Consider the following 25515-nt stretch of genomic DNA (forward strand, 5'->3'; position numbering starts at 1 on the left):
AAGATAGGGTGCGCCGATCGCAGGCGCCGCTGTGCGCTAGGAGGCGGCGCTACAAGGAAGGGGCGGGCACGCCGGGCAGAGAGCCGGCTCGGGGGCGGAGCTACCCCCGGCCGTGCGTGCGCTTAAAAAGCGCGAATGTGAAACCAGCCTTAAACAACATTTTAGTGGTAAAAATGTACCGTAATTTATTCTTTCTTCACCGCTCAGTGGTATAAAATTCTGTGAGGCACATGTGGTGTCAATATGATAACTGCACCCCTAGACAAATTCATTGGGGAGTGTACCGTATTTTCCGGCGTATAAGACGACTTTTTAACCCCTGAAAATCTGCTTAAAAGTCGGGGGGTCGTCTTATACGCCGGATGTCGTCTTATACGCCGAGTGCATGTGGGGGGAGTGGTCCCGATGAACAAGGGAGGGTGTAAGTGGTGTTATCATCCCCCTTTTACCTCATTGGTGGCAGCGGTGCGGCGGCTCCTTCTTCAGCAGTGTAGCGGCGGCTCCTCTTTGTCCAGCGTGGGGACGCTGTGCTGGGGGGCGGCTGTCGAGGCTCTCTGTCCAGCGTTGGGGCTCCTCCGGCATTTCCCAGAGCCCACGCGAGCTCAGATTCAGATCTCGTCCCGAGATCTCGGGAGACGAGATCTGAATCTGAGCATACATGGGCTCCAGCGGCCATTTTCAAGGAGGCCACCGCATCGCAGAAATGGAGCTGCCTTGGCCTCCGGGCATTGGGGAAATGCCGGAGGAGCCCCGACGCTGGACAGAGAGCCTCCGCAGCCGCCCCCAGCACAGCGCGCCCACGCTGGACAAAGAGGAGCCGCCGCCGACCCCCAGCACAGAGACCCGCAGACAGCATCGCTGCCACCAATGAGATAAAAGGGGGATGATAACTCCACGTACACCCTCCCTTTGTCATCGGGACCACTCTCCCGCACCCGGCATACAGTGGGGAAAAAAAGTATTTAGTCAGTCAGCAATAGTGCAAGTTCCACCACTTAAAAAGATGAGAGGCGTCTGTAATTTACATCATAGGTAGACCTCAACTATGGGAGACAAACTGAGAAAAAAAAATCCAGAAAATCACATTGTCTGTTTTTATTTCATTTTATTTGCATATTATGGTGGAAAATAAGTATTTGGTCAGAAACAAGCAATCAAGATTTCTGGCTCTCACAGACCTGTAACTTCTTCTTTAAGAGTCTCCTCTTTCCTCCACTCATTACCTGTAGTAATGGCACCTGTTTAAACTTGTTATCAGTATAAAAAGACACCTGTGCATACCCTCAAACAGTCTGACTCCAAACTCCACTATGGTGAAGACCAAAGAGCTGTCAAAGGACACCAGAAACAAAATTGTAGCCCTGCACCAGGCTGGGAAGACTGAATCTGCAATAGCCAACCAGCTTGGAGTGAAGAAATCAACTGTGGGAGCAATAATTAGAAAATGGAAGACATACAAGACCACTGATAATCTCCCTCGATCTGGTGCTCCACGCAAAATCCCACCCCGTGGGGTCAGAATGATCACAAGAACGGTGAGCAAAAATCCCAGAACCACGCGGGGGGACCTAGTGAATGAACTGCAGAGAGCTGGGACCAATGTAACAAGGCCTACCATAAGTAACACACTACGCCACTATGGACTCAGATCCTGCAGTGCCAGACGTGTCCCACTGCTTAAGCCTGTACATGTCCGGGCCCGTCTGAAGTTTGCTAGAGAGCATTTGGATGATCCAGAGGAGTTTTGGGAGAATGTCCTATGGTCTGATGAAACCAAACTGGAACTGTTTGGTAGAAACACAACTTGTCGTGTTTGGAGGAAAAAGAATACTGAGTTGCATCCATCAAACACCATACCTACTGTAAAGCATGGTGGTGGAAACATCATGCTTTGGGGCTGTTTCTCTGCAAAGGGGCCAGGACGACTGATCCGGGTACATGAAAGAATGAATGGGGCCATGTATCGTGAGATTTTGAGTGCAAACCTCCTTCCATCAGCAAGGGCATTGAAGATGAAACGTGGCTGGGTCTTTCAACATGACAATGATCCAAAGCACACCGCCAGGGCAACGAAGGAGTGGCTTCGTAAGAAGCATTTCAAGGTCCTGGAGTGGCCTAGCCAGTCTCCAGATCTCAACCCTATAGAAAACCTTTGGAGGGAGTTGAAAGTCCGGGTTGCCAAGCGAAAAGCCAAAAACATCACTGCTCTAGAGGAGATCTGCATGGAGGAATGGGCCAACATACCAACAACAGTGTGTGGCAACCTTGTGAAGACTTACAGAAAACGTTTGACCTCTGTCATTGCCAACAAAGGATATATCACAAAGTATTGAGATGAAATTTTGTTTCTGACCAAATACTTATTTTCCTCCATAATATGCAAATAAAATGAAAAAAAAAACAGACAATGTGATTTTCTGGATTTTTTTTTCTCAGTTTGTCTCCCATAGTTGAGGTCTACCTATGATGTAAATTACAGACGCCTCTCATCTTTTTAAGTGGTGGAACTTGCACTTTTGCTGACTGACTAAATACTTTTTTTCCCCACTGTATAAGATGACACATGGCATGTAAGAAGACCCCCGACTTTTAAGAAAATGTTCTATTTTAGCTGGAAAAGTTGGGGGGTCGTCTTATACGCCTGGTCATCTTATATGCCGGAAAATACGGTAGTTTGTAAAATGAGATCATATATAGGGGGTTTCTGTTGTTCTGGCACCTCAGGGGCTCTGCCAATGTGACATGGCACCCTCAAACCATTCCAGCAAAATATGAACTCCAATATGGTGCCTCTTACCTTCTGAGCTTTGCACTGTGCCTCAAAAATAGTATTCCCCCACATATGGAGTATCGACAAAGTCAGGAGAAATTGTACAGCAAATTGTATGGTGCAGTTTTTCCTGTTGTCCCTATGAAAATGCAATATTTTGTGCTGAAAACATATTTGTGGGGAAAATTAGATTTTTTTTTTATTTTTACGGCTCAACGTTATAAACTTCTGTTAAGCACCTGAGGGTTCAATGTGCTCGCTGCACATCTAGATCAATTCCCTGAGGGTTCTAGTTTCCAAAATGTCACTTGTGGGGGATTTTCACTGTTTAGGCACATCAGAGTCTCTCCAAATGCAACGTGGCGTCCGCCAAATGTTCCAGCAAATTTTGCATTCAAAGTCAAATGGCGCTCCTTCCATTCCGAGCTCTGCTGTGTGCCCAAACAGTGGTTTTCTCCCTCATGTGGGGTATCGGAATGCTCAGGAGAAATTACACAACAAACTTTGGGTTTCCTGTTACCGTTGTAAAAATTAAAAAATTGGATCTAAAGTAATTTTTTTGTGAAAAAAAAGTTAAATGGAATCTTTCACCTCATTTTTCGCATATAATCTGCGGCCACCGCCATTAGGGGCTTATCTACAGCATTCTGTAATGCTGTAGATAAGCCCCCGATGTAACCTGAAAGATAGGAAAAACAAGTTAGATTATACTCACCTAGAGTGGGGGCGGTCCGGTCTGATGACGTCGCAGGTCCGGGTCCGGTGCCTCCCATCTTCATGCGATGATGTCCTCTTCCTTGCTTCTGTCGCGGCTCCTGCGCAGTCGTACTGATTTGCCCTGTTGAGGGCAGAGTAAAGTACTGCAGTGCGCAGGAGCTGGGCCTCCCTGACCTTTCCCGGCACCTGTACACTGCAGTACTTTACTATGCCCTCAACAGGGCAAATCAGTATGACTGCGCAGGAGCTGCGACAGAAGCAAGGAAGAGGACTTCATCTCATGAAGATGGGAGACGCCGGACCTGGATCTGCGATGCCCATCAGACCCAGTCCGCCCCAGACTGCCCCTGGGTGAGTATAATCTAACTTATTTTTCTTATCTTTCAGGTTACATCTGGAGCTTGTTTACAGCATTACAGAATGCTGTAGATAAGCCCCTAATGGCGGTGGCCGCAGCATATATGCGAAAAATAAGGTGACAGATTCCATTTAAATGTTAATTTTTTTTTTCAAAAAATTCCTATGAAGCACCTGAAGGGTTAATAAACTTCTTGAATGTGGTTTTGAGCACCTTGAGGGGTGCAGTTTATAGAATGGTGTCACTTTTGGATGTCTTATTTCATATAGACCCCTCTAAGTGACTTCAAATGTAATGTAGTCCCTAGATAAAATGGTTTTGTAAATTTTGTTGGAAAAATGAGAAATCGCTGTTCAACCTTTAACCCATATAACTTCCTTACAAACAAAAGTTTTGGTTCCAAAATTGTGCTGATGTAAAGTAGCCATGTGGGAAATGTTATTTATTAACTATTTTGTGTGACATATCTCTGTGATTGAAGGGCATGAAAAACTACTGTTTTTTTCACAAATAAACACAAGTCATACCAAAGAAATGTTACCACTATCATAAACTACCGTACAATATGTCATGAAAAAACAAGGTCAGAATCAACAGGATCTGTTGAAGAGTTCCAGAGTGATAACCTCATAAAGTGACAATGGTCAGAATTGCAAAAATTGGCCTGGTCAATAACGTGCAAACCACGCTCGGGGGTAAAGGGGTTAAAATGGCTCAAACTAGTGCACGTTGCAATTTTTTTTCCACGTGCACCAATGGTCTATAATGAGTTTGCGTGGGGTCCATGGTGTACATTCTCAGCACTTAGACCAGTTATACGCTCATCCGAATGAGCCCCAAAGGGTGTTCTACACCATATTGTGCATTAGCGGCCAAGTGATGGGGTCCACGAAGCCGATAGGGAAGAATTGAGAGGGACAGCTCTCTCCTTTATAGTCTGGTGATAACTAAAATCTTGTTTTTCTTTCAAGTTCGTACCAAGTTGTCCTGTTTGTGCTCAGTGGAAAAATATCATCCTAGCACATCATAACAACAGAAATGGAGAAGTACACTGGGGAAACAGCGATCCGTCATTGTGGTCTACGCGTTACTGGGAAGTAGCTAAGGTAATGTGCCTGCTGTCACCAAGGAGTGAATTGCATACTGATATTAAGATTCTATATAACGCCAAGGCCACATGACAGTATGAAAAATCGGGCTGATTTTCATCCAAAAAAAACTGGACGTTTTTGTTTCTCACTTGTCTGTCTACAAGCCTTTTTTTTTTTTTTTTTTTTTTTTTACTCAGCAGCTATTGATCATTTACAGGACCACTTAGTTTCCTATGCCACAGAAATGCAATGTATGGCGACGGTCACGCATTCAGCTTTTGGTTAGTATTTTACATCAGTATTTGTAAGCCAAAATCAGAAGTGGAACAATCAGAGGAAAAGTATTAGGGTATGTTTCCATGGTCAGGAAACGCTGCGTGTTTGACGCTGCGTAACAGCTGCAGCGTCAAACATGCAGCATCCAGATGTTACAGCATAGTGGTGGGGATTTCATGAAATCCCGTCTCTACTATGCGATAAAAGACACAGGCGCCAGACCCGCGTAAACGGACATGCAACGCGTCTTTCCAGAACGCAGCATGTATGTCTACAATGTGGCGATGCTCCGTCGCCGCACCGTAAATTTACCATAGACTATCATTAGATGCGGTAAAAACGCATCTAATGATTAGTCACATGCATAATAACTGTTTAAACGCAGCTTACTACGCATGTGTACTAATTTAAATAATATCTTACCTCCTCCCACTGCCGGAAGTCCCCGTCCACTGCAGTTCTCGCGATAACTTAGCTTACCGCAAGAACTGCCATGTTACCACGAGAACTGCCATGCCCGTGACCGGGGGTTATCTCCGGTCACTAGGCTAGTTCTTATGGTCAGCTGACCATGAGAACATATAGTGTTAGGTGACCGCCGGAGATCTCTGGATGTCATGCATCCAGATGTAGCAGAGCTAGACTCATCGTGGGACACTCGTTATTAAGGACTACGTCAGACAGGAAGCACTTGTGTGTGTGTGTGCAACGTTTCGACCTCACAGCATGGTCTTTGTCAAGCACCAGACCGTGCTGTGAGGTCGAAACGTTGCACCACTTGGTGCTGGATTAAAGTCCACAATTTTCCCTTGAACTGGAGTGCTGCCTGATTTTTACTCAGGAAGTGTTGCACCCAAAATCTGCTCAATTTTATGCTGCTGTCTGTTTTTTCTATCTATCTATCTATCTATCTATCTATCTATCTATCTATCCCATATCTATCTATATGTGTAAACATTCTTCAATGGAGCATGTAAAAGAAGAGATTTGACAAGGAAATGACATCACAATTCTTTTTTTTTTGTTAACAACAAGAGCAGAAAAAAAGCAGTCACAAAGTCCGAGAAAGATACTAACAACTTTATTAGGAAAAATAGCCAAATATACCAAACAAGCTGAAAAAAAGTGGGGCTAAAAGATTGAATCAGATGAATTCCACCAAATGAAATTGCCCAAGGTGGGCAGACCCTCATACAGGAACACCTGCAAGGTATATATATATCTCAATGTGGTACAAAAAGCGAGACAGTATGTGCTTACAGATAGCATGTGTATATAGGGCTGTATGAGACACCCCCATGTCAGTAAACATTATCATCATCAAATCATATATTATTAGATAAAAATCCCCCAGAATCATCCAAGTATAGCATACCAGGGTAAACACAGAGCCTAAGCACATAGAGCAAGTATCATAACAGTAAATACCTTATGCAGAGTGGAACCCCGTACAGGACCAGCCCACCCGCCCCGATGCGCGTTTCGGAGCTTCCTCAGGGGGCACAACATGGCAGTACACAAGCGCCTGTATATGTATGCCACATACCGGAAGTGCCACACCACCGCGCAAGCGCGGTCCACGCACAGCGCCGAGCGAGCCGCCTCCCCCCACATGACGTCGCCGGAAACACATGGGGCCCCATGTGATCCAGCGGCGACCAATAAGGACAAGGTGCCAGCACAGACAGAGAGCGGGAGCGCGCATGCGTAGCAATGAAGCACACCGTCAGCCATATTGGAAAAGGGCAGATTTAAGGGCATATATTGCACAAAAACATAATAAAAGCGGATTTGGAGAAATCACATAGCGCATAGTTAAATAACACGAGAATGAGTCTATACATCTTTGGTGATACAGGGAAATAGGATATTCGATATCAAACACAGTATGTGAACATGTATCACTGATGGAATACATATATATGTGACAACAAGGGCATGAACACATATGCACACAGGAAATGAGGGACCATTCTTGCAGAACCAAAAGTACAATGTATACACATACATATTATATATATATATATATATATATAATAAGGATACTACAGTGTACACATATATATGTGAAAGCAAGGGTATGACCACATATGTTCATAGGAAATGAGGGACCATTCCTTCAGGGCAAAAAGTACAATGTATACATGTACATATGTATAATCATGATAATACATTACAGTATAGGGAAAATTAAGGGATTAAAGAGACCCCAATTCAGGTCCGCCATTTTGTAGTCCTTCAAAAAAATATGCAATAAAGCACATAAGGTATCCATATTTCTATATGTAGAATCCATAGAAAATCATCCCAAGAAGGAAATGCAACCCGTAACCACTCTCCAATGTCCATAGTATAAGAAGCAGAAATGGAATAGTCCATTCCAAACACATAGACAGACGCGATCCTCCAAAGATCCGGAAAGTAGACATGTGTGAAAAGCAACTCCAAGCATCTACATAAAAAGAAGAAAAAAATTAAAATCAAGTAAAAACAGAAAATGCGGAATTACATCATGACACAGTGCACTAGTGACTACAGGAACGGCGCAAAGCTGGTGTTTTCATTAGGTCCCCGAGGCTGAATGGTATCGAGGGTCCAAATCCAGTGGGATTCCAACTGACCAAGGCGTTTCAACAAATTACCTCCCCTAATGTTAATATCCACGGCATCAATCCCCCGTACCCTAAGAAGAGTGCTATCACATTGGTGAACAATTTTAAAATGTTTAGGGAAAGTTTTAAGGGTGGCCATATCCGTGTGATTCATAGCTGCTTGGATACCCAGGACATGTTCCCGGATACGAACTTTAAACTGTGTTGTCGTCATCCCAACGTAGATAAGCCCACAGGGGCAAGTTGCATAATATATCACATAACGGGTAGTGCAAGTGATCTGCTTCTTTATTTTATAATTTCTTGTACCTCCAGAGTTGTGAAAATCGCTGCATCTATCTACGTTGGGACATGCGACACAGCGACCACAAGGAGTACAGCCACCCCCAACCGGGATATTATCCAAAAACGTTCTGGACAGCTGTCCCACATAATGACTATTAATTAAATGGCCCCGTAAATTTTTAGCGCGCCTGAAAGTGATCAAAGGGCGCTTAGGGAGAAACTTTCCAATGACCGAGTCCACCTGTAAAATAGGTCAAGCCTTAGTAAGTGCTGATCGTACCCGCTCAGAATGGGAATGAAACGTGGTAATAAATCTACACTGACTTCCACTATCTGATTCATCACTACGCTGTTTAGACAGCAGATGGTTGCATATTGAATGTTTCGCCCTGTGATAGGCTTTTTTCACAATCCGCCGCTGTAACCACGTTCGTGAAATCGTATCCTCAGCTCCTCCGCCCGCCTCTCAAAATCAGCATCATTGGAACAAATCCGACGAAGGCGGAGGAACTGTCCCACTGGTATAGAGGACACCATGTGGCGGGGATGACATGAAGAGGCATGTAAAAGTGTGTTTGTAGAGGTAGGCTTACGAAAAATGTCTGTATATACATTACCACTGCCATCCTTACAGATGGAAACATCCAAAAAATTAATCTTGGTCATGTCACACTCAAAAGAGAGAGTAATATTCAGATCACTACTGTTGAGACATCTCATGAATTGCGCAAGGTCGACAGCCATGCCCTGCCAGACAAACAAGATGTCATTGATATACCGCGCCCAAAAGGGGACGCGGTCTATCGACAACATCCGGTCCGACATGAAGAGGTCCCTTTCCCACAGCCCCTGGAACAGATTAGCATAGGCCGGCGCGAAGGCCGCCCCCATGGCTGTTCCCTGGAGCTGAAAAAAAAGACCCCTTAAACACAAAGAAATTGTGGGTGAGGGTGAATTCCAATAGTTCCAGCAGGAGTCCCCTCAGGCCAGTAGATAAATTCGATGTTTGAGGAAAAAATTTGACTGCAGCAATGCCATATTTATGTTTGATATTGTATAAAGGGACTCCACATCTGCTGAAACTAAAAGGGATTCACCCTCAAGGCATAGGCCATCGACATTGCGCAATAAATCTCCTGTATCTTTCAAATATGAGGGAAGAACAGTCACAAGGGGTTGTAGGTGGAAATCAATCCATCGATTGACATGTTCTAAAAAGTTACCCCTCCCTGACACAATAGGTCGTCCAGGTGGTGACTCCAGATCCTTATGAACCTTCGGAAGTAAATAGAAAGTAGCCACAGTGGGCTCACTAACAAGTAGTGCTGAAGCCAGCTCCTTAGTGATAATGTTGCTCTGTGCTGCCCTTCGCACAATGATCTCCAGTTGAGCAGAGTAAGCACTCAAAGGGTTATATGTTAGTCTCTTATAACATACATTGTTATTCAATTGACGAAAGGCTTCCCTTTCGTATAATTTTTTTCGGCCACAGAACGACATTACCACCCTTGTCAGCCGTCTTCAGCACCACATCCGGAAGATTTTGAAAGTATTTTAATCTAATACGTTCTTCCTTAGTTAGATTGTCGATCTTAGAGAATCTAGGAATCTGAAGTAGTCCCTGAGTCAGCACCTGGACAAAAAGTTTAACATTAGAGCAAGTAGCCAGGGGGGGAAACTTCGTTGAATGAGGACGAATTGAGGGAGGGAACTTACCCCCTTCATGGACATGCTCCACCGCCAACTCCTCCAGCGTTCTCAAAGCTTTTTGCTCTTCCTCTGTAGGAAAAAGAGTATTACTATCATTATTGAAGAAATGACGTTTCAACAGCAGTGATCTAGCAAACAAGTGTAAATCTTTAACCATGGTAAATGTATCAAACTCAGACTTTGGTGAAAAAGAGAGACCCCTACCCAAGAGTGATATATCAGAGGGAGAGAGCGTATGATGACTAAGGTTAATTACCCTGTTGTCTCTTCTCCCAGAATCCGATTGATAAGCATGTTGTCTCCTATAGGGATGATATGAATGATCCTGCAATCGTGAAGGGCCCGAAGAGACAGAAATGTCAGACTGCTCGCTCAAAGATGAAAGCGAGGCATTAGATGTACGAGGCAGATTAAGATTATTCTTCCTCCACAGATACACTCTGTTATTCTGATAATCCTTAAGGTCTCTATTGTACTTTGAGACCTTATTCTCCTGAATTTTTGCCACCAGCGTATCCAGGGATTTCTCCAAATCGCTATCAAATTTTTGAATTTTCTCTTTTTGACAGTCAGTCATCACAGATGCTTGCATATCATCAATTAATTTATCAAGATCATTGATATTGGTGGTATTCAAATTGATCAAGAGTTGCATAAATGTGACTGAACATACATTATAGGCCTCTTCCCATTTCTTAATAAGCTGATCATCTTCCACTGGGAAAGTTGGAACCACGCAGACCCTCAAACCTCTGGGAATCATTTTATTTAGGATATATTTTTCCAAGAAATTATTGTTCCACCACAATTTAGAACGATTAATAACAGCATTTTTAATGGCCACCAGCTTATCGTCACACCCGGAGTCACCAGTACACTGTGCATTAACCCCACTAGTACCGAAGGTCTGGTCCAATTGATTGAGCCACACTTTTTCTTTGGCTCGGTAGTCCATTTCATCAGAGAAGCAACCTGTGCATAACACAGCAAAACATATATATGAGAGAATTCTGATGAACATTATGGGTGCAAAAAATCAATATCAAGGTAAAAGTATCCCTAATAGCCACCCAGATTTAGGGCAAATATGGAAAATTGCATATAAATAGCAACAACAGCAGAAAAAAAACAGTCACAAAGTCCGAGAAAGATACTAACAACTTTATTAGGACAAATAGCCAAATATACCAAACAAGCTGAAAAAAGTGGGGCTAAAAGATGGAATCAGATGAATTCCAACAAATAAATTGCCCAAGGTGGGCAGACCCTCGTACGGAAACACCTGCAAGGTATATATATATCTCCATGTGGTACAAAAAACGAGACAGTATGTGCTTACAGATAGCATATGTATATAGGGCTGTATAAGCCACCACCCATGTCAGTAAACATTATCATCAAATCATATATTATTAGATAAATATCCCCCAGAATCATTCAAGTATAGCATAACAGGGTAAACACAGAGCCTAAGCACATAGAGCAAGTATCGCACTATCATAACAGTAAATACCTTATGCAGAGTGGAACCCCGTACAGGACCAGCCCACCCGCCCCGACGCGCGTTTTCAGCTTGTTTGGTATATTTGGCTATTTGTCCTAATTAAGTTGTTAGTATCTTTCTCGGACTTTGTGACTGCTTTTTTTCTGCTGTTGTTGCTATTTATATGCAGTTGTCCATATTTGTCCTAAATCTGGGTGGCTGTTAGGGATACTTTTACCTTGATATTGATTTTTTTCCACCCATAATGTTCATCAGAATTCTCTCTTTTTTTTTTTTGGTGTAAACTGTATCTATTTAGCTTGCAAAAAAAGGCATACAAATCCGCATGAAAAAAACGCATCAAAAACGTATGTAAAAAATGCATCAAAAACGCAGGTGACCTGCCAGTGACCTCTGATGCAGATTTGGTGCAGATTTTATCTGCGTCGAATCCTGAGCAAATACTGAGCCAATCCTGACCATGGAAACATACCCTAAACATGTCACCACTTCTGTATTTCTCACCCATTTTTGGTTTTGGTTACAAATAGTGATGTAAAATACTGAGTGTGTGAATGCGGCCTATCTGTAAAAATTGGATGCTTTACTGTGGCTCCGTTTCACATCCAATTTATTTCTCACACCCATAGACTTGAATGGGTGAGTCTCATCTGATTTTTGGAGCAAAATTGGGAATGATGTGATTTTTTTTTTTCACATGCAAAATGAGTCAGTTGAAAAAAATTGTTCATTTACACCTTGGTCCAAGTATGATCTGTTTTTGTAAATGGATGGCACTCGGACCGAAAATAGTCATGTGCACAAGCCCTATTAGCGACATATTCTGGATATTCAGCAAATATATTCTGTAAGAAATAGCATATCTTATCCACACAATGCATAAAAAATGCGCTCGGAATCAACTCGATAATTGAACTATAGTGCAGATTTTAAACAGTTATTTCAATCTCTGCCTTTCATGGCCAACATAGTAATATAACTGCTTCTAGGTCCCGGCATCCGGGAGCTATAAGTCGTTGTTCTGGTCTTGGTTATGTAGAGATGGGAATAAATCTTTTAATTTGTATTTGAAATCTCCCCCAATGTGAAAATCATTGCTGTAGTATCAGTCCACAGCAGCTTCTGAATCCACAACCGTCTTCTGCTGTGATTTGTGATTCAGCCCAGTTCATGGTATTTTGTAGGTCTATATGCCACGCGGACAAGCCCACTTCAATGGACCCCAGGAGTGTGATGCAGCAGCTCTACTCAACTTGATAAATAATTGTGATCATTTCAGAGTATCAAACATATCGAGGGTCAGAGAGGTAAAATTTACATTTATTACAACTGTCGTTTGCTTCCTAAACAAATGAAAGCTACTAAAAGAAGACCTGCAACAAATTTAAACATGTTAAGCTTGCCGCATCATGAAATAGTGGCCAAAGACTTGAAAAAAATATTAGTTTTCATTTTTTAATTTCTCATCTCCATTACAGAGATATTAGCTTGTAAGGCCAGAGTCAGACGTGCGAGAAACTCGTACGAGTCTCGCACGTCAATACCCGGCACTTCACCGGCACTCGGGAACGGAGCGTTCAGCTGCATAGAAATACATGCAGCTGAACGCCCCGGTCTGAGTGCCGGCGGCAGTGCCGGATATTGACATGCGAGACTCGTGCAAGTTTCTCGCATGTCTGACCCCAGCCTAAAGGTTAGGATTTAATTTTAACTTTGATGAAGGGAGCATTACCAGAGACCTCAGAGAATGTCAGACTTGGCTTTCTCTGTGTGAGATGTAATGACACAGGTAACTGCAAACATCTACTGCGATTACACGCAGGGCATGGGGATTTGAGCAGAGCTTTGTGTCCTTACAAATACCTCTTAATCTGCAGCTCACATCTCACAGCACTGTCAGTGTAGTTGGAGAGGAAATAGATCTAAACTGTGTGCCATTACAAACACTTCTTCAACTGTCATAAGACACTGTTGGCCCCACTTTACTCCTCATATCCCTACACTGACTGTATCATGGGATGAGAGCTGCGGATGCGGAGATGTTTGTAATGACACCCAGGTCTGCTCTACTCCCCTCCCCCGCTTGTAATCACAGTAGATGCTAGCAGTGGATTCATGAGGAGAGCAGGTTTATAAACTTTACAAGCTAATGCTGTATCTCCGCAACGGAGAAGAGAAATTAAAAATCAATCTCTTGTCTTATGTGTATTACAGAGTTACAATACGGATAGGCTACGTCCACCTCTGCATGAAAAGAGACAGATTAATGCATTAAACTTGAGAAAAAGAATAGTTCAAAGGGCACCAAGGTTTTGGTAATGGTGGTTTATAAAAAATGATGGCAGGCTCCATTGTAAACCATATTACATTGTTGTTTTTTTTACATCAGGAACTTTTAGTACCGCCGTGTGGTTACTTTTATTGTAAGGCCATTTTCACACGGTATTTGGTCAGTAATTTTCATCAGTATTTATAAGCCCAAATCAGTCATATTACATTATTCTTACATACGGTATATTATTTCTCTTCGCAGGTAATAAAGTGCAGAAATGAGTTGTTTCACTCTTATGATATGAAGGTCTCATCTTCTTGGTTGAAAACATTTGAGCAAAAAATGCATAATTTAATTTCTGAATTCACACATGTGCCTGGCCTTGTAGGGGACGGCAAAAAAATGCAGAAGGTAATAGTTTGCTGTTTGGTATTTACATTTTTTTTAATGAAATGGGTTATCTCATAAAAGAATAGTATGATATATCTAGATACAGCATACATGCAAGATTGATGAGATTGATCTTGAGGAAGAATGACAAATTTTTTCTTGAACCATACATTTCTATAAGAGATAAAACTATTATTCCAATTGCCCCCACTTTGGGGCCACATATGCTGTTCTTAACAAAAGAGAACAATGGTGTGAATAGGAGAATACTAAGAGTAGCCATTTCCATACATAACTAACAAAGTTGCAGTCTGTATTTTTTAATGCTCAAGCATGTAAACATGAAATATATGAAATATCAATTTTTACCCTTTGCCACAACAGCACCCACTGGAGAGAGGGATCCGCCCATAGGAACAGGAAATCTACAGAAATAAAAGGGGAGGTCCGCCTCTCCTCCTCAGCTTGTTTCCTGTTCCTATGGAAACTGCAGGAAGAATTCCTACAAAGAAGAAAATACCTGGGCCAGCATGCCGCCTGCACAGTATCCGTGAGAATGGCAGGGGCTGCGGTCTGGATGCAATGTCGGGGGAGTGCTGTATTCCGGCTCCCCCCTCGTCTGAGGAATGGCTGAACACTGGGTCCGGGGGAGGCCGCCCGGGGTTCAAGCAATAGACGCCCCGTCGGGGTCCGGGTAGAGCCACCCCGGCCCACGTAGGAGTGCGGGGCCGGAGGAGGTGTCCGTTCTCCCCACAACACTGGCATCGGCACTGTCCCGAGGGCATCGGGGGACCGCGCATGTGCAGGACACCACAGGCGCTTCTGCCCCGGAAGTAGTAGAGGAACTTCCGGGACAGACCAGAATGAGTTCCTCTGTGAGCAGTCGTGGACACATGAAGCCAGGCCGCACACGCGCAATACACCAGATGCGCTCCTGCCCCGGAAATGGACTGTGGACTTCCGGAGGAAACCGGAAGAGGCGGTACAGGTGGCGGGGGCCGCGAAATTTGAATGATGAAGGGCTTCTTAAGACCCCAGCGATGCTGGGAAGAACTGATGCAAGTATGTCTTCTCCAGACAGAGTACGCATCCCCCGGCAGTTGACACTGCAGTCACAGGCACATCCAGGGACCGCTCCAACAGGGGCTCCACGGACAGAAGCCGCAGGAGTGACACCAAGGACGCCACCAGGACTGTACCCCGGCCTCTTGATCCGGTACCTACAGCTTCACTCGGTGAGTGTATAATCTCTGCCTATTTAACTGACCCTCTTTCTCTCACTATGTCTCCCTTCTTTCCAGACCAAGAAAAAGCAAAAAAAACAAGTATAAGGAGTGTGCCCTATGCAAACAGCCTCTCCCTGACTCCTACCCCAAAAAGTTATGTCAGGGGTGTATCAGTGAGACCATGCAGGAGGCAGCGGTGTCCGCTATGGACATACGCGCAATGATCAGGGAGGAATTACAGGCTTTAAGTCAGTCCAGTATGCCTACAGAAAGTAGGAGCAAAAGATTGGTAATATCCAGCTCAGAGTCTGATAATGACTAGGGAGAAGCCTCCGATTCCTCACTGACGTCCTCATCACCATCCTCATCAGATATGGAAGGACGCTCATGCTTCCCCATAGATAGTGTGTATAACTTAGTTAAATCCATCAGAAACACTATGGGTGTACAGAGACAAAGGGAGCCCAAACAACGCAGGACATAATGTTCGCAGGATTGGCAGAGAGAAAGAGGTGAGCCTTCCCTGTGATTCCGAAGGTCAAAACCTTAATTAAGAGTGGGAGAAACAAGATCAAAGAGGCTACTTCCCTTCAACCTCAAAAAGGAGGTATCCATTTAGCGATGAGGAGCTGCTAACATGGACGAAAGTCCCTAAGGTGGATGCAGCAGTTGCCTCTACCTCAAAACAGTCAGCTTTACCAGTAGGGGGTGCAGGCATGCTGTTGGATCCACTTGACTGCAAGACGGATGCCTCTCTAAAGAGATCATGGGAGTCAGCTACGGGCATATTCAAGCCAGCAGTAGCCAGCACATGTACTGTGCAATCTATGCTGGTATGGATTGACCAGCAAATAGATCAGAAGGTCTCCAGAGACAAATTGCGAGCCGCTATTCCCTTAATCCGAGGTGCAGCAGCATTTTTGGCCAACACTTCGGCGGACTCTTTGCGCCTAGCAGACAGGACAGTGGGTTTAGTTAACAATGCAGGCGTGCCCTATGGCTCAAGAGTTGGAAGGGGGACACGCAGTCCAAATCAAAGCTCTGCGCTATCCCATGTGAGGGTGAGTTTCTCTTTGGGAAAGCCCTAGATGAGATTCTCACTTAAGGAAAGGACAAAAGGTTTCCCTAACCCCTCTTCCATCCTACAGGAGAGCATTCAAGAGATGGCCATTTGGCAAGGGAAGGCCAGCAGAAAGACAAGCTCATTGGTCCACAAAGGAGGACAAAAACAAAGGTGCTATATTTAAAGGATCCTCCTTCCGAAAGGATAGATATTGAGAAACCAGACCCTCCAGTAGGAGGTAGACTGAGGTTTTTTTTCCAAGAATGGGAAAAAATAACAGCTAGTTCTGGGATCATGAACATAGTCAAAGAAGGGTTAAAATTAGAATTCCATCATGTTCACCATGACTCATTTATTATTACATCTCTAAACTCTCCAATACAGCAGGAGGCCCTCGAGGTTGAGATTCGACGCTTATTAGCCAAGAATGTATTAATTCTTGTTCCAAGTGAACACGAAGGAAGAGGATTCTATTCCCCCTTATTCCTGGTTCCCAAGCCTGATGGCTCGTTCAGAACGATCATTAATTTAAAAAAATTGAATACATTAATTTATAACCATAAATTTATACGATGTACAATACAAAATAATATTGTGGTACCGTGTTAGCCAGAAAAATCGTTGTAAATACTTAGGTCCCAAAAAAATGAGAAAGGTATTCAAAGAGTGATACCTTTATTGGCTAACCAGAGAAATTATATTTGCAAGCTTTCAGGGCTCAGAAGGCCCCTTCATCACGCTACATTACAAGTGAATTACTGAGATGGCAACATTTAAATAGGAATTACAACAGGACATGACTCATTAGGTGATGCTAGCTAGAGACAGGCCAAGGAAATCAAATTAAGGTTTTTGTTACACATGCAGATGAGGTTCAAGTGTTCTATTAGAGATCTGAAGACCTTCTTGTGGAGGTGTGAACTGTGTCCATGTAATGAGTCATGAATCCAGGTGTCAAATTGAGTCCTATGGTTAGAGATTGAAACATATTTATAAATTTGAACTCCCAGATTTTTCTTTCACTGTTACTATTAAAATGACCTTTCAATATTAGGACTTTTAGATCTGCCAAGCTGTGTCCAGATCTAGAGAAGTGTATCCCGACAGGCGTGTCCATCTCATTTTTAATAGTTTTTGCTTAGTTTCCCCAATGTATGTCCCTGCATTTCACCTTGTACACTGTATCATGTACACTACATTGGGGGATGTACACGAAAAAGAGTCCATGATCTTATAGTCCTGATTTGTGTTGGGTATGGAGACTTTATCTGTTTGTGATATGTGGGTGCTGGTTTTGCATTTCTTACTGTTACAGGGGACTGTGCCCTTCTCTGATGGTGATGCGAGGGCACTTCTGACAAGGATATTCCTTAGGTTGGGAGGCTGTTTTGTAGGAGAGCAGTAGCAGTTCTGGGAATATTGCTTTCAGTCTGTGGTCTCTGTGGAATATGGGTTGGAGGTCAGCACCAAGTTTCCTTAAAATGCTCATGCGAGGATTGTAAGTGACCACAAGGGGCACCCTGATGTTGTCCTCCTTCTGTTTGTAATCCAGGAGGCTGCTTCTTGGTATCCTTGTAGCTCTGTGGATCTGTTCATCAATTACAAGAGGATGGTACCCTTGTGTTTTCCTAAGTGATAGGTGTAGTTTTTTATCCTCATTGTCTGAACAGATCCGAATATACCTTAGAGCTTGACTATAGATTATTGATTTTTTTGTGTGTTTTGGATGAAAGCTGTTCCATCTCAGGTATGCCGGACGTCCTGTGGGTTTATGGTAAATAGTCGTTTCTCCAACATAACTATTTTTCCTTTGGAAACAATATATACCAACAGTGTATGGGCAGCGCCATGGGAAGCAAAATGTCACCACAATATGCTAACCTGTTTATGCCTAAACTAGAACAAGACTTTTTGGCATCCTGCACTATCAAACCTCTAGCATACTTCTGCTACATTAATGACCTACTAATAATCTGGAAAGGCTCAGAGGAGGACTTGCTGACCTTCCACAAAAACTTCAACAAATTCCACCTGAACCATCAAGCTCACCCTCAACTTTTCAAAGTCCCAAAATCATTTTCTAGACATGACCATATACATCAAAGACAATACCATACAAACGACTATTTACCATAAACCCACAGGACGTCCGACATACCTGAGATGGAACAGCTTTCATCCAAGACACACACAAAAAAATCAGTAATCTACAGTCAAGCTCTAAGGTGCATTCGGACCTGTTCAGACAATGAGGATAGAAAACTACACCTACTATCACTTAGGAAAACATTCCTACAACAAGGGTACCATCCACTTGCAGGGTCGGACTGGCCCACCGGAGAACCGGAGGATTCTCCGGTGGGCCCAAGCATAGGCAGCTGCTGGCATACTGGCCAGCAGTTGTCTAGGGCCCCCACTGCTCCAGGGGCCCCCAGCCAGTGGCCAGCTGCTATGGGGGCCCCGTGCCAGCGGAGCAGCAGGGGGTGCCAGGAATCAGAAGCCGGCTTCTGCTGTCCCCGCTACTAAAGAAAAATTAATATTCACTGCTCTGTGGGAGGAGCCCAGAGCAGGACTCCTCCCAGCGTGACGTCACCACCACTACTCCCAGCTCCGTGCTCACTGCTCAGAGCTGCTCAATAGAGCAGTGCGGGCGGGGTCACATGTTCGGCTGCTGCAGACTGGGGAGCCCTATTTATAAGCAGTAAGCGCTCTTGTGTCCTGATGACTTTTTGTGTTACTGCTCTTCCCTGCGATGAGCAAGCAAAGAGAGTGAAGCAGCTCTAGGCAAGGCTAACACTGATTGGCTGCAGCACAGCTAATCAGTGTTAGCTTAAGTTTGTGTCCTCTTCTCCTCAGCCATACAGCACAGCTCAGGTAATGAGCTGTTGTCATCTATAATGTCCCTCCCCCACAGTGTAAGCAGCAGAGGGAGATAGATGACTCCCTACTACAGCTGCAATGGTTGAAGGAGGGCCCCTTGCCAGCCTGAGAGTAAGTGTAAATGGGGGGCCTTTAGTCTGGGGGGAGAGAGGGGGATGGGCTAAGTTACTTAGGGATAAATCAGGGCCCCATTACCTCATCTCTCCTTTCACTCCTGACTGACTGCACCCCTCACTCTATCACCCCTGACTGCACCCCTTCGCCCCTGAATCAACCCTGACTGTACCCCCCTCCCCCGGAATCACCCCTGACTGCACCCCCTCGCCCCAGAATCACCCCTGACCGCACCCCCTCGCCCCGGAATCACCCCGACTGCACCCCCTCGCCCCTGAATCACCCTGACTGTATTCCACCAGAATCACCCCTGAATCACCTTGACTGTACCCCCTCCCCCCGGAATCACCCCTGACTGCAGCCCCTAACCCTGAAATCACCCCTGACTGCACCCCCTTCGCCCCGGAATCACCCCTGACTGCACCCCCTCGCCCCAGAATCACCCCTGACCGCACCCCCTCGCCCCTGAATCACCCTGACTGTACCCCCTCCCCCGGAATCACCCCTGACTGCACCCCCTCGCCCCAGAATCACCCCTGACCGCACCCCCTCACCCCGGAATCACCCTTGACTGCACCCCCTCGCCCCTGAATCAACCTGACTGTACTCCCTCCCCCGGAATCACCCCTGAATCACCTTGACTGTACCCCCTCCCCCGGAATCACCCCTGACTGCAGCCCCTTACCCTGAAATCACCCCTGACTGCACCCCCTTCGCCCCGGAATCACCCCTGAAGCACCCCCTCGCCCCTGTATCACCCTGACTGCGCCACCTCCCTCTGTATCACCCATGCTGCGCCACCTCCCCCTGTATCACCCTGACTGCGCCACCTCCCCCTGTATCACCCTGACTGCACCACCTCCCCCTGTATCACCCTGACTGCGCCACCTCCCCCTGTATCACCCTGACTGCACCATCTCCCCCGTATCACCCTGACTGCACCATCTCACCCTGTATCACACTGACTGAGGCCCTCTCTCACTGTATTACTCCTGACTGACTGCACCACCTCCCTCTGTATCACCCTGACTGCACCACCTCCCCCTGTATCACCCTGACTACGCCTCCTCCCCCTGTATCACCCTGACTGCACCACCTCCCCCTGTATCACCCTGACTGCACCACTTCCCTCTGTATCACCCTGACTGCGCCACCTCCCTCTGTATCACCCTGACTGCGCCACCTCCCTCTGTATCACCCTGTCTGCGCCACCTCCTTCTGTATCACCCTGACTGCACCATCTCCCTCTGTATCACCCTGACTGCGCCACTTCCCTCTGTATCACCCTGACTGCGCCACCTCCCTCTGTATCACCCTGACTGCGCCACCTCCCTCTGTATCACCCTGACTGCGCCATCTCCCTCTGTATCACCCTGACTGCGCCATCTCCCTCTGTATCACCCTGTCTGCGCCACCTCCTTCTGTATCACCCTGACAGCGCCACCTCCCCCTGTATCACCCTGACTGCACCACCTCCCCCTGTATCACCCTGACTGCACCATCTCCCCCGTATCACCCTGACTGCACCATCTCACCCTGTATCACACTGACTGCGCCACCTCCCTCTGTATCACCCTGACTGCGCCACCTCCCCCTGTATCACTCTGACTGCGCCACCTCCCCCTGTATAACCCTGACTGCGCCACCTCCCCCTGTATCACCCTGACTGCACCACCTCCCTCTGTATCACCCTGACTGAGCCCCTCACTGTATTACCCCTGACTGACTGCACCACCTCCCCCTGTATCACCCTGATTGAGCCCCTCTCCCCCTTTATCTTGCCTGACTGTGCCACCTCCCCCTGTATTACCCTGATTGAGCCCCTCTCCCCCTTTATCACCCCTGACTAAAACTTTTCTTTCCCTACTACTAACAAAATGAGGCTCTTCATAAAACGTTATGGTCTTATAGGTGGCAGAGAGCTTTCTGTAAAAACTATATGGGGGGGATGTGAGGGAAAACTCTTTTGATATTACTCCAATGTCAGATATAAGTGATTTAGGACCCCCCACCACTAGAAGAGGGGGCATTCACATAATGTATTTGCTGCAGAAATCAAACAGCAAATTAACAGCAAAAACATCCACACAGACATTGTGCAGATATTGCTGCATTTACTACTATGTAATGTCGCACCTTTACCACTGACCTGATTCTTTGTATTGCAAAGGATGAAATCGGTGGTGAATTTGTTAAAGGGAATCTGTCACCCCATTTTAGCACTTTAAGCTGCGGCCACCGCCATCAGGAGCTTATCTACAGCATTCTGTAATGCTGTAGATAAGCCCCCGATGTAACCTGAAAGATAAGAAAAACACGTTAGATTATACTCACCGGGTGCGGGTGCGGTGGGTGTCGCGGTCAGGCGACGATGATGTCCTCCTTCTTGCTTCTCCCTTGGCTCCTGCGCAGGCATACTATATCTGCCCTATTGAGGGCAGAGTAAAGTACTGCAGTGAGCAGGCGGTGGGAAAGGTCAGAGAGGTCCGGCGCTTGCGCACTGCAGTATTCTGCTCTGCCCTCAACAGGGCAGAGAAAGTACGCCTGTGCAGGAGCCGAGGGAGAAGCAAGGAGGAGGATATCATCATATGAAGATGGGGATGCGCCGGACCGGACCGCGACACCCATCGGACCGGACCGAATGCCAGGGTGAGTATAATCTAACTCTTTTTTCTTATCTTTCAGGTTACATCGGGGGCTTATCTACAGCATTACAGAATGCATTACAGAATGCTGTAGATAAGCCCCTGATGGCAGTGCTGGCAGCTGATAGGGCTAAAATGGGGTGACAGATCCCCTTTAAAACTGCATCGGTCAATTCCCACCGTGGATTTTCTCAGCGTATAGATGAGATGAGATGTCATAAAATCCCCTCCACTACACTGGTGCTATAACACATTGGCCTAGTGGTTAATAAACACCAGGGAACATTTATCATTGCGTTTGAACCAAAATGTGGGCGCCAACCCTTGCTATATCATTAAGACATGTACTACCTTATGTTATACCCTGATATTAGCTTGTTATATCGCACAGTTGGTGGCCTTGTATTTATTTCTATGTAGCTACATAGTGGGACCCAAGAATGATTTTCTCTGGTGGGCCCAAGGTGCTCCAGTCCGACGCTGACTTGTAATTGATGAACAGATCCACAGAGCTACAAGGATAAAGGATAAAGTCCCCATACCCAACACAAATCAGGACTATAAGATCATGGACTCTTTTTCATGTACATCCTCCAATGTAGTGTACATGATACAGTGTACAAGGTGCAATGCAGGGACATACATCGGGGAAACTAAGCAAAAACTACAAACAAGGATGATTCTGCCTAGACACACTATTAAAAATGAGCTGGACACGCCTGTTGGGATACACTTCTCTAGATCTGGACACAGCTTGGCAGATCTAAAAGTCCTAATATTGAAAGGTCATTTTAATAGTAACAGTGAAAGAAAAATCTGGGAGTTCAAATTTATAAATATGTTTCAATCTCTAACCATAGGACTCAATTTGACACCTGGATTCATGACTCATTACATGGACACAGTTCACACCTCCACAAGAAGGTCTTCAGATCTCTAATAGAACACTTGGACCTCATCTGCATGTGTAACAAAAACCTTAAATTGAGTTCCTTGGCCTGTCTCTAGCTAGCATTACCTCATGTCCTGTTGTAATTCCTATTTACATGTTGCCTTCTCTTCTCAGTAATTCACTTGTCATGTAGCGTGATGAAGGGGCCTTCTGAGCCCTGAAAGCTTGAAATTATAATTTCTCTGGTTAGCCAATAAAGGTATCACTCTTTGAATACCTCTCTCATTTTTTGGGGACCTAAGTATTTATAACCATAAATTTAAAATGGAGTCAATCAGATCTACCATTAAGCTTCTCTTTCCTAGATGTATGATGGCTTGCTTGTATCTAAAGGTTGCATATTATCATCTTCCCATCCATGGCAGATATCAGAGATACCTCAGAGTGGCAGTCTCCCTCGCCGGCGACATCCATCATTTCCAGTTTACAGCAATGCAATTTGGCCTCTCTATGGCACCCCGGATCTTCACGAAGGTGATGGCCTTTCTAAGTCAGAAGGACTCTTTAATAATACCTTATCTTGACGACTTTTTGATAGTAGGGAACTCAGCTATACAATGTAGTAATCGTGTAGCTGACACGGTTTCATCTTTACAGGCCCTAGGGTGGATTATCAATTTCAAGAAGTCCAGGATTGTTCCACAAACCCTCCAGTCCTTCTTAGGTCTTCATCTAGACTCTACAAGTCAGAGGTATATGCTGCCGCATGTAAAAATTTCAAGGATAAAAGCGAAATTTAGAGCAACAATGGACAGACCATGCATGTCTTTGAGAGAAGCCATGTTCCTATTAGCATCCCTTACTTCTTCTATCCCGGCGGTCCAGTGGGCCAAATTCCATACACGGAGATTATAACATCAAATTCTCCTAGAGGAGACACATATACATGGTCATCTTGAAAAAAATATAACCTTGTCTCAAATAGTCCTAACCTCTCTAGCGTGGTGGCTAGGTGACGATCACCTATCGGGAGGGGTTCCATGGATGATAACACCATCCCGTATAGTGACTACTGTCGCTAGCCCTAGGGGATGGGGTGCTCACATGGGGCATACCTTCTCCCAAGGTCGGTGGAATAGAAAAGAGCTGCAAGATTCTTCAAACTTAAAAGAGTTAAATGCGGTTAGTTATGCATTATACCATTTTTTTCTGCAGCTTCGAGGAGAGCACGTGAGAGTCTTATCAGACAACACCAAAGTGGTGGCATATCTGAACAAGCAAGGCAGAACTCAATCGGAAGGTCTAATGTCTTCCGCAAGCAAAATTTTTGTTCTAGCATCAAAAAGCATCTACTATTCCTTTCTGCTCTCCACATCAGAGGAAAGGACAATTTGAAGGCGGCTTTCTTGAGCCGGCATTCGTTACGGCAAGGAGAATGCTGTCTTAATCACCAGATATTCAAATAGATCGTGTATTATGGGGCCTCCTTCAGATAGACCTCTTTGCCACGAGGAAAAACAGACAAGTGCGAAGATTTGCCTCCCTCAGTATGGCAGACCACCTGGAAATAGTGGATGCCCTTTAAGCTCCATGGCAGTTTGAACTGGCGTACGCCTTTCCTCCAACCATACTGTTGCCACCAGTCATCAAGAATATCAGGGAGGGGAAGGCAAGGATAATCTTAATAGCACCATTTTGGCCCAAGAGGCCATGGTTCTCGTGGCTATGGACCATGACAGTGTCAGACCCTTGGGTCCTCCCTTCAACCCCCAGTCTGCTCTCTCAGGGGCCGTTCTTCCATCCTCAAGTGGACAGCTTCCACTTGACGGCTTGGAACTTGAGAGGCAGATGCTAATATCAAGGGGGTTTTCCGATGTGTTAGTCAATACGCTCCTACAAAGCAGAAAGCAATCTACCACAAAAATCTACACCAAGATATGGAAGAAATTTCTAGAGTTCCATGCAAAGCCTGACTCTAGAGAAGTTCCGATTGCACCCATCCTAGAATTCCTTCAAAGGGGAAGGGATTTGGGGCTATCTGTTAATACATTAAAAGTCCAGGTATCTGCTCTAGGAGCCCTTTATGGCTATAATGTAGCAGGTAACAGATGGATATCCAGATTCATCAGGGCCTGTGAACGTGTTAACCCAGTCCACATATCTAGGGTTCCCCCTGGGACTTAAACCTGGTCCCAGATGCCCTAACAGGACCCCCCTTTGAACCATTAGATTCAGTGTCACCTAAATACCTATCACTAAAAACGGGCCTTTTAGTGGCACTGACATCAGCAAGGAGAGTCAGCGACATCCAAGCGCTATCCATAGATCCACCCTTCCTATTAACATTCCAGGATAGGTTGAAATTAAAGCCAGATCCCTCATATCTTCCAAATGTAGCAGGAAGATTTCACAGATCGCAAGAGATCCTTCTCCCCTCCTTCTTTAATGACCCCTTCACTCCAGAAGAAGAAAAATTCCACACCCTAGACATGAGAAGAGTAGTGTTAAAATACATTGAGAGGTCTAGGAGCTGGAGGCAGTGTAGAGCTCTGTTTATATCCTTCCAGGGCCTAAAGAAGGGGTATGGATTCACGAGGGGTACCCTGTCCTGATGGATTAGGGACACAATCTGTCTGGCATATTCCGCGAGAAATGAAGATCCTCCGGAGGGTATCAGGGCGCATTCCGCTAGAGCTATGGCATCCTCCTG

General features: G+C 45.3%; 1 protein-coding gene across 1 annotated transcript in view; it reads left to right on the top strand.

Annotated features, from left to right (window-relative positions):
- Positions 1–25515, top strand: part of LOC141080634 (uncharacterized protein CXorf38 homolog) — a 49035-nt gene that overhangs the window by 13704 nt on the left and 9816 nt on the right. The window contains exons 2-4 of the mRNA XM_073566004.1: positions 4817–4951; positions 12508–12630; positions 13857–14006. Coding sequence (XP_073422105.1) covers positions 4817–4951; positions 12508–12630; positions 13857–14006 — 408 coding nt within the window. The remainder of the gene's footprint in view (positions 1–4816; positions 4952–12507; positions 12631–13856; positions 14007–25515) is intronic.

This window comes from Dendrobates tinctorius, unplaced genomic scaffold, assembly GCF_039654945.1.
Source record: "Dendrobates tinctorius isolate UK_male_01 unplaced genomic scaffold, ASM3965494v1 ptg000016l, whole genome shotgun sequence".
In the NCBI taxonomy this organism is placed as follows: domain Eukaryota; kingdom Metazoa; phylum Chordata; class Amphibia; order Anura; family Dendrobatidae; genus Dendrobates; species Dendrobates tinctorius.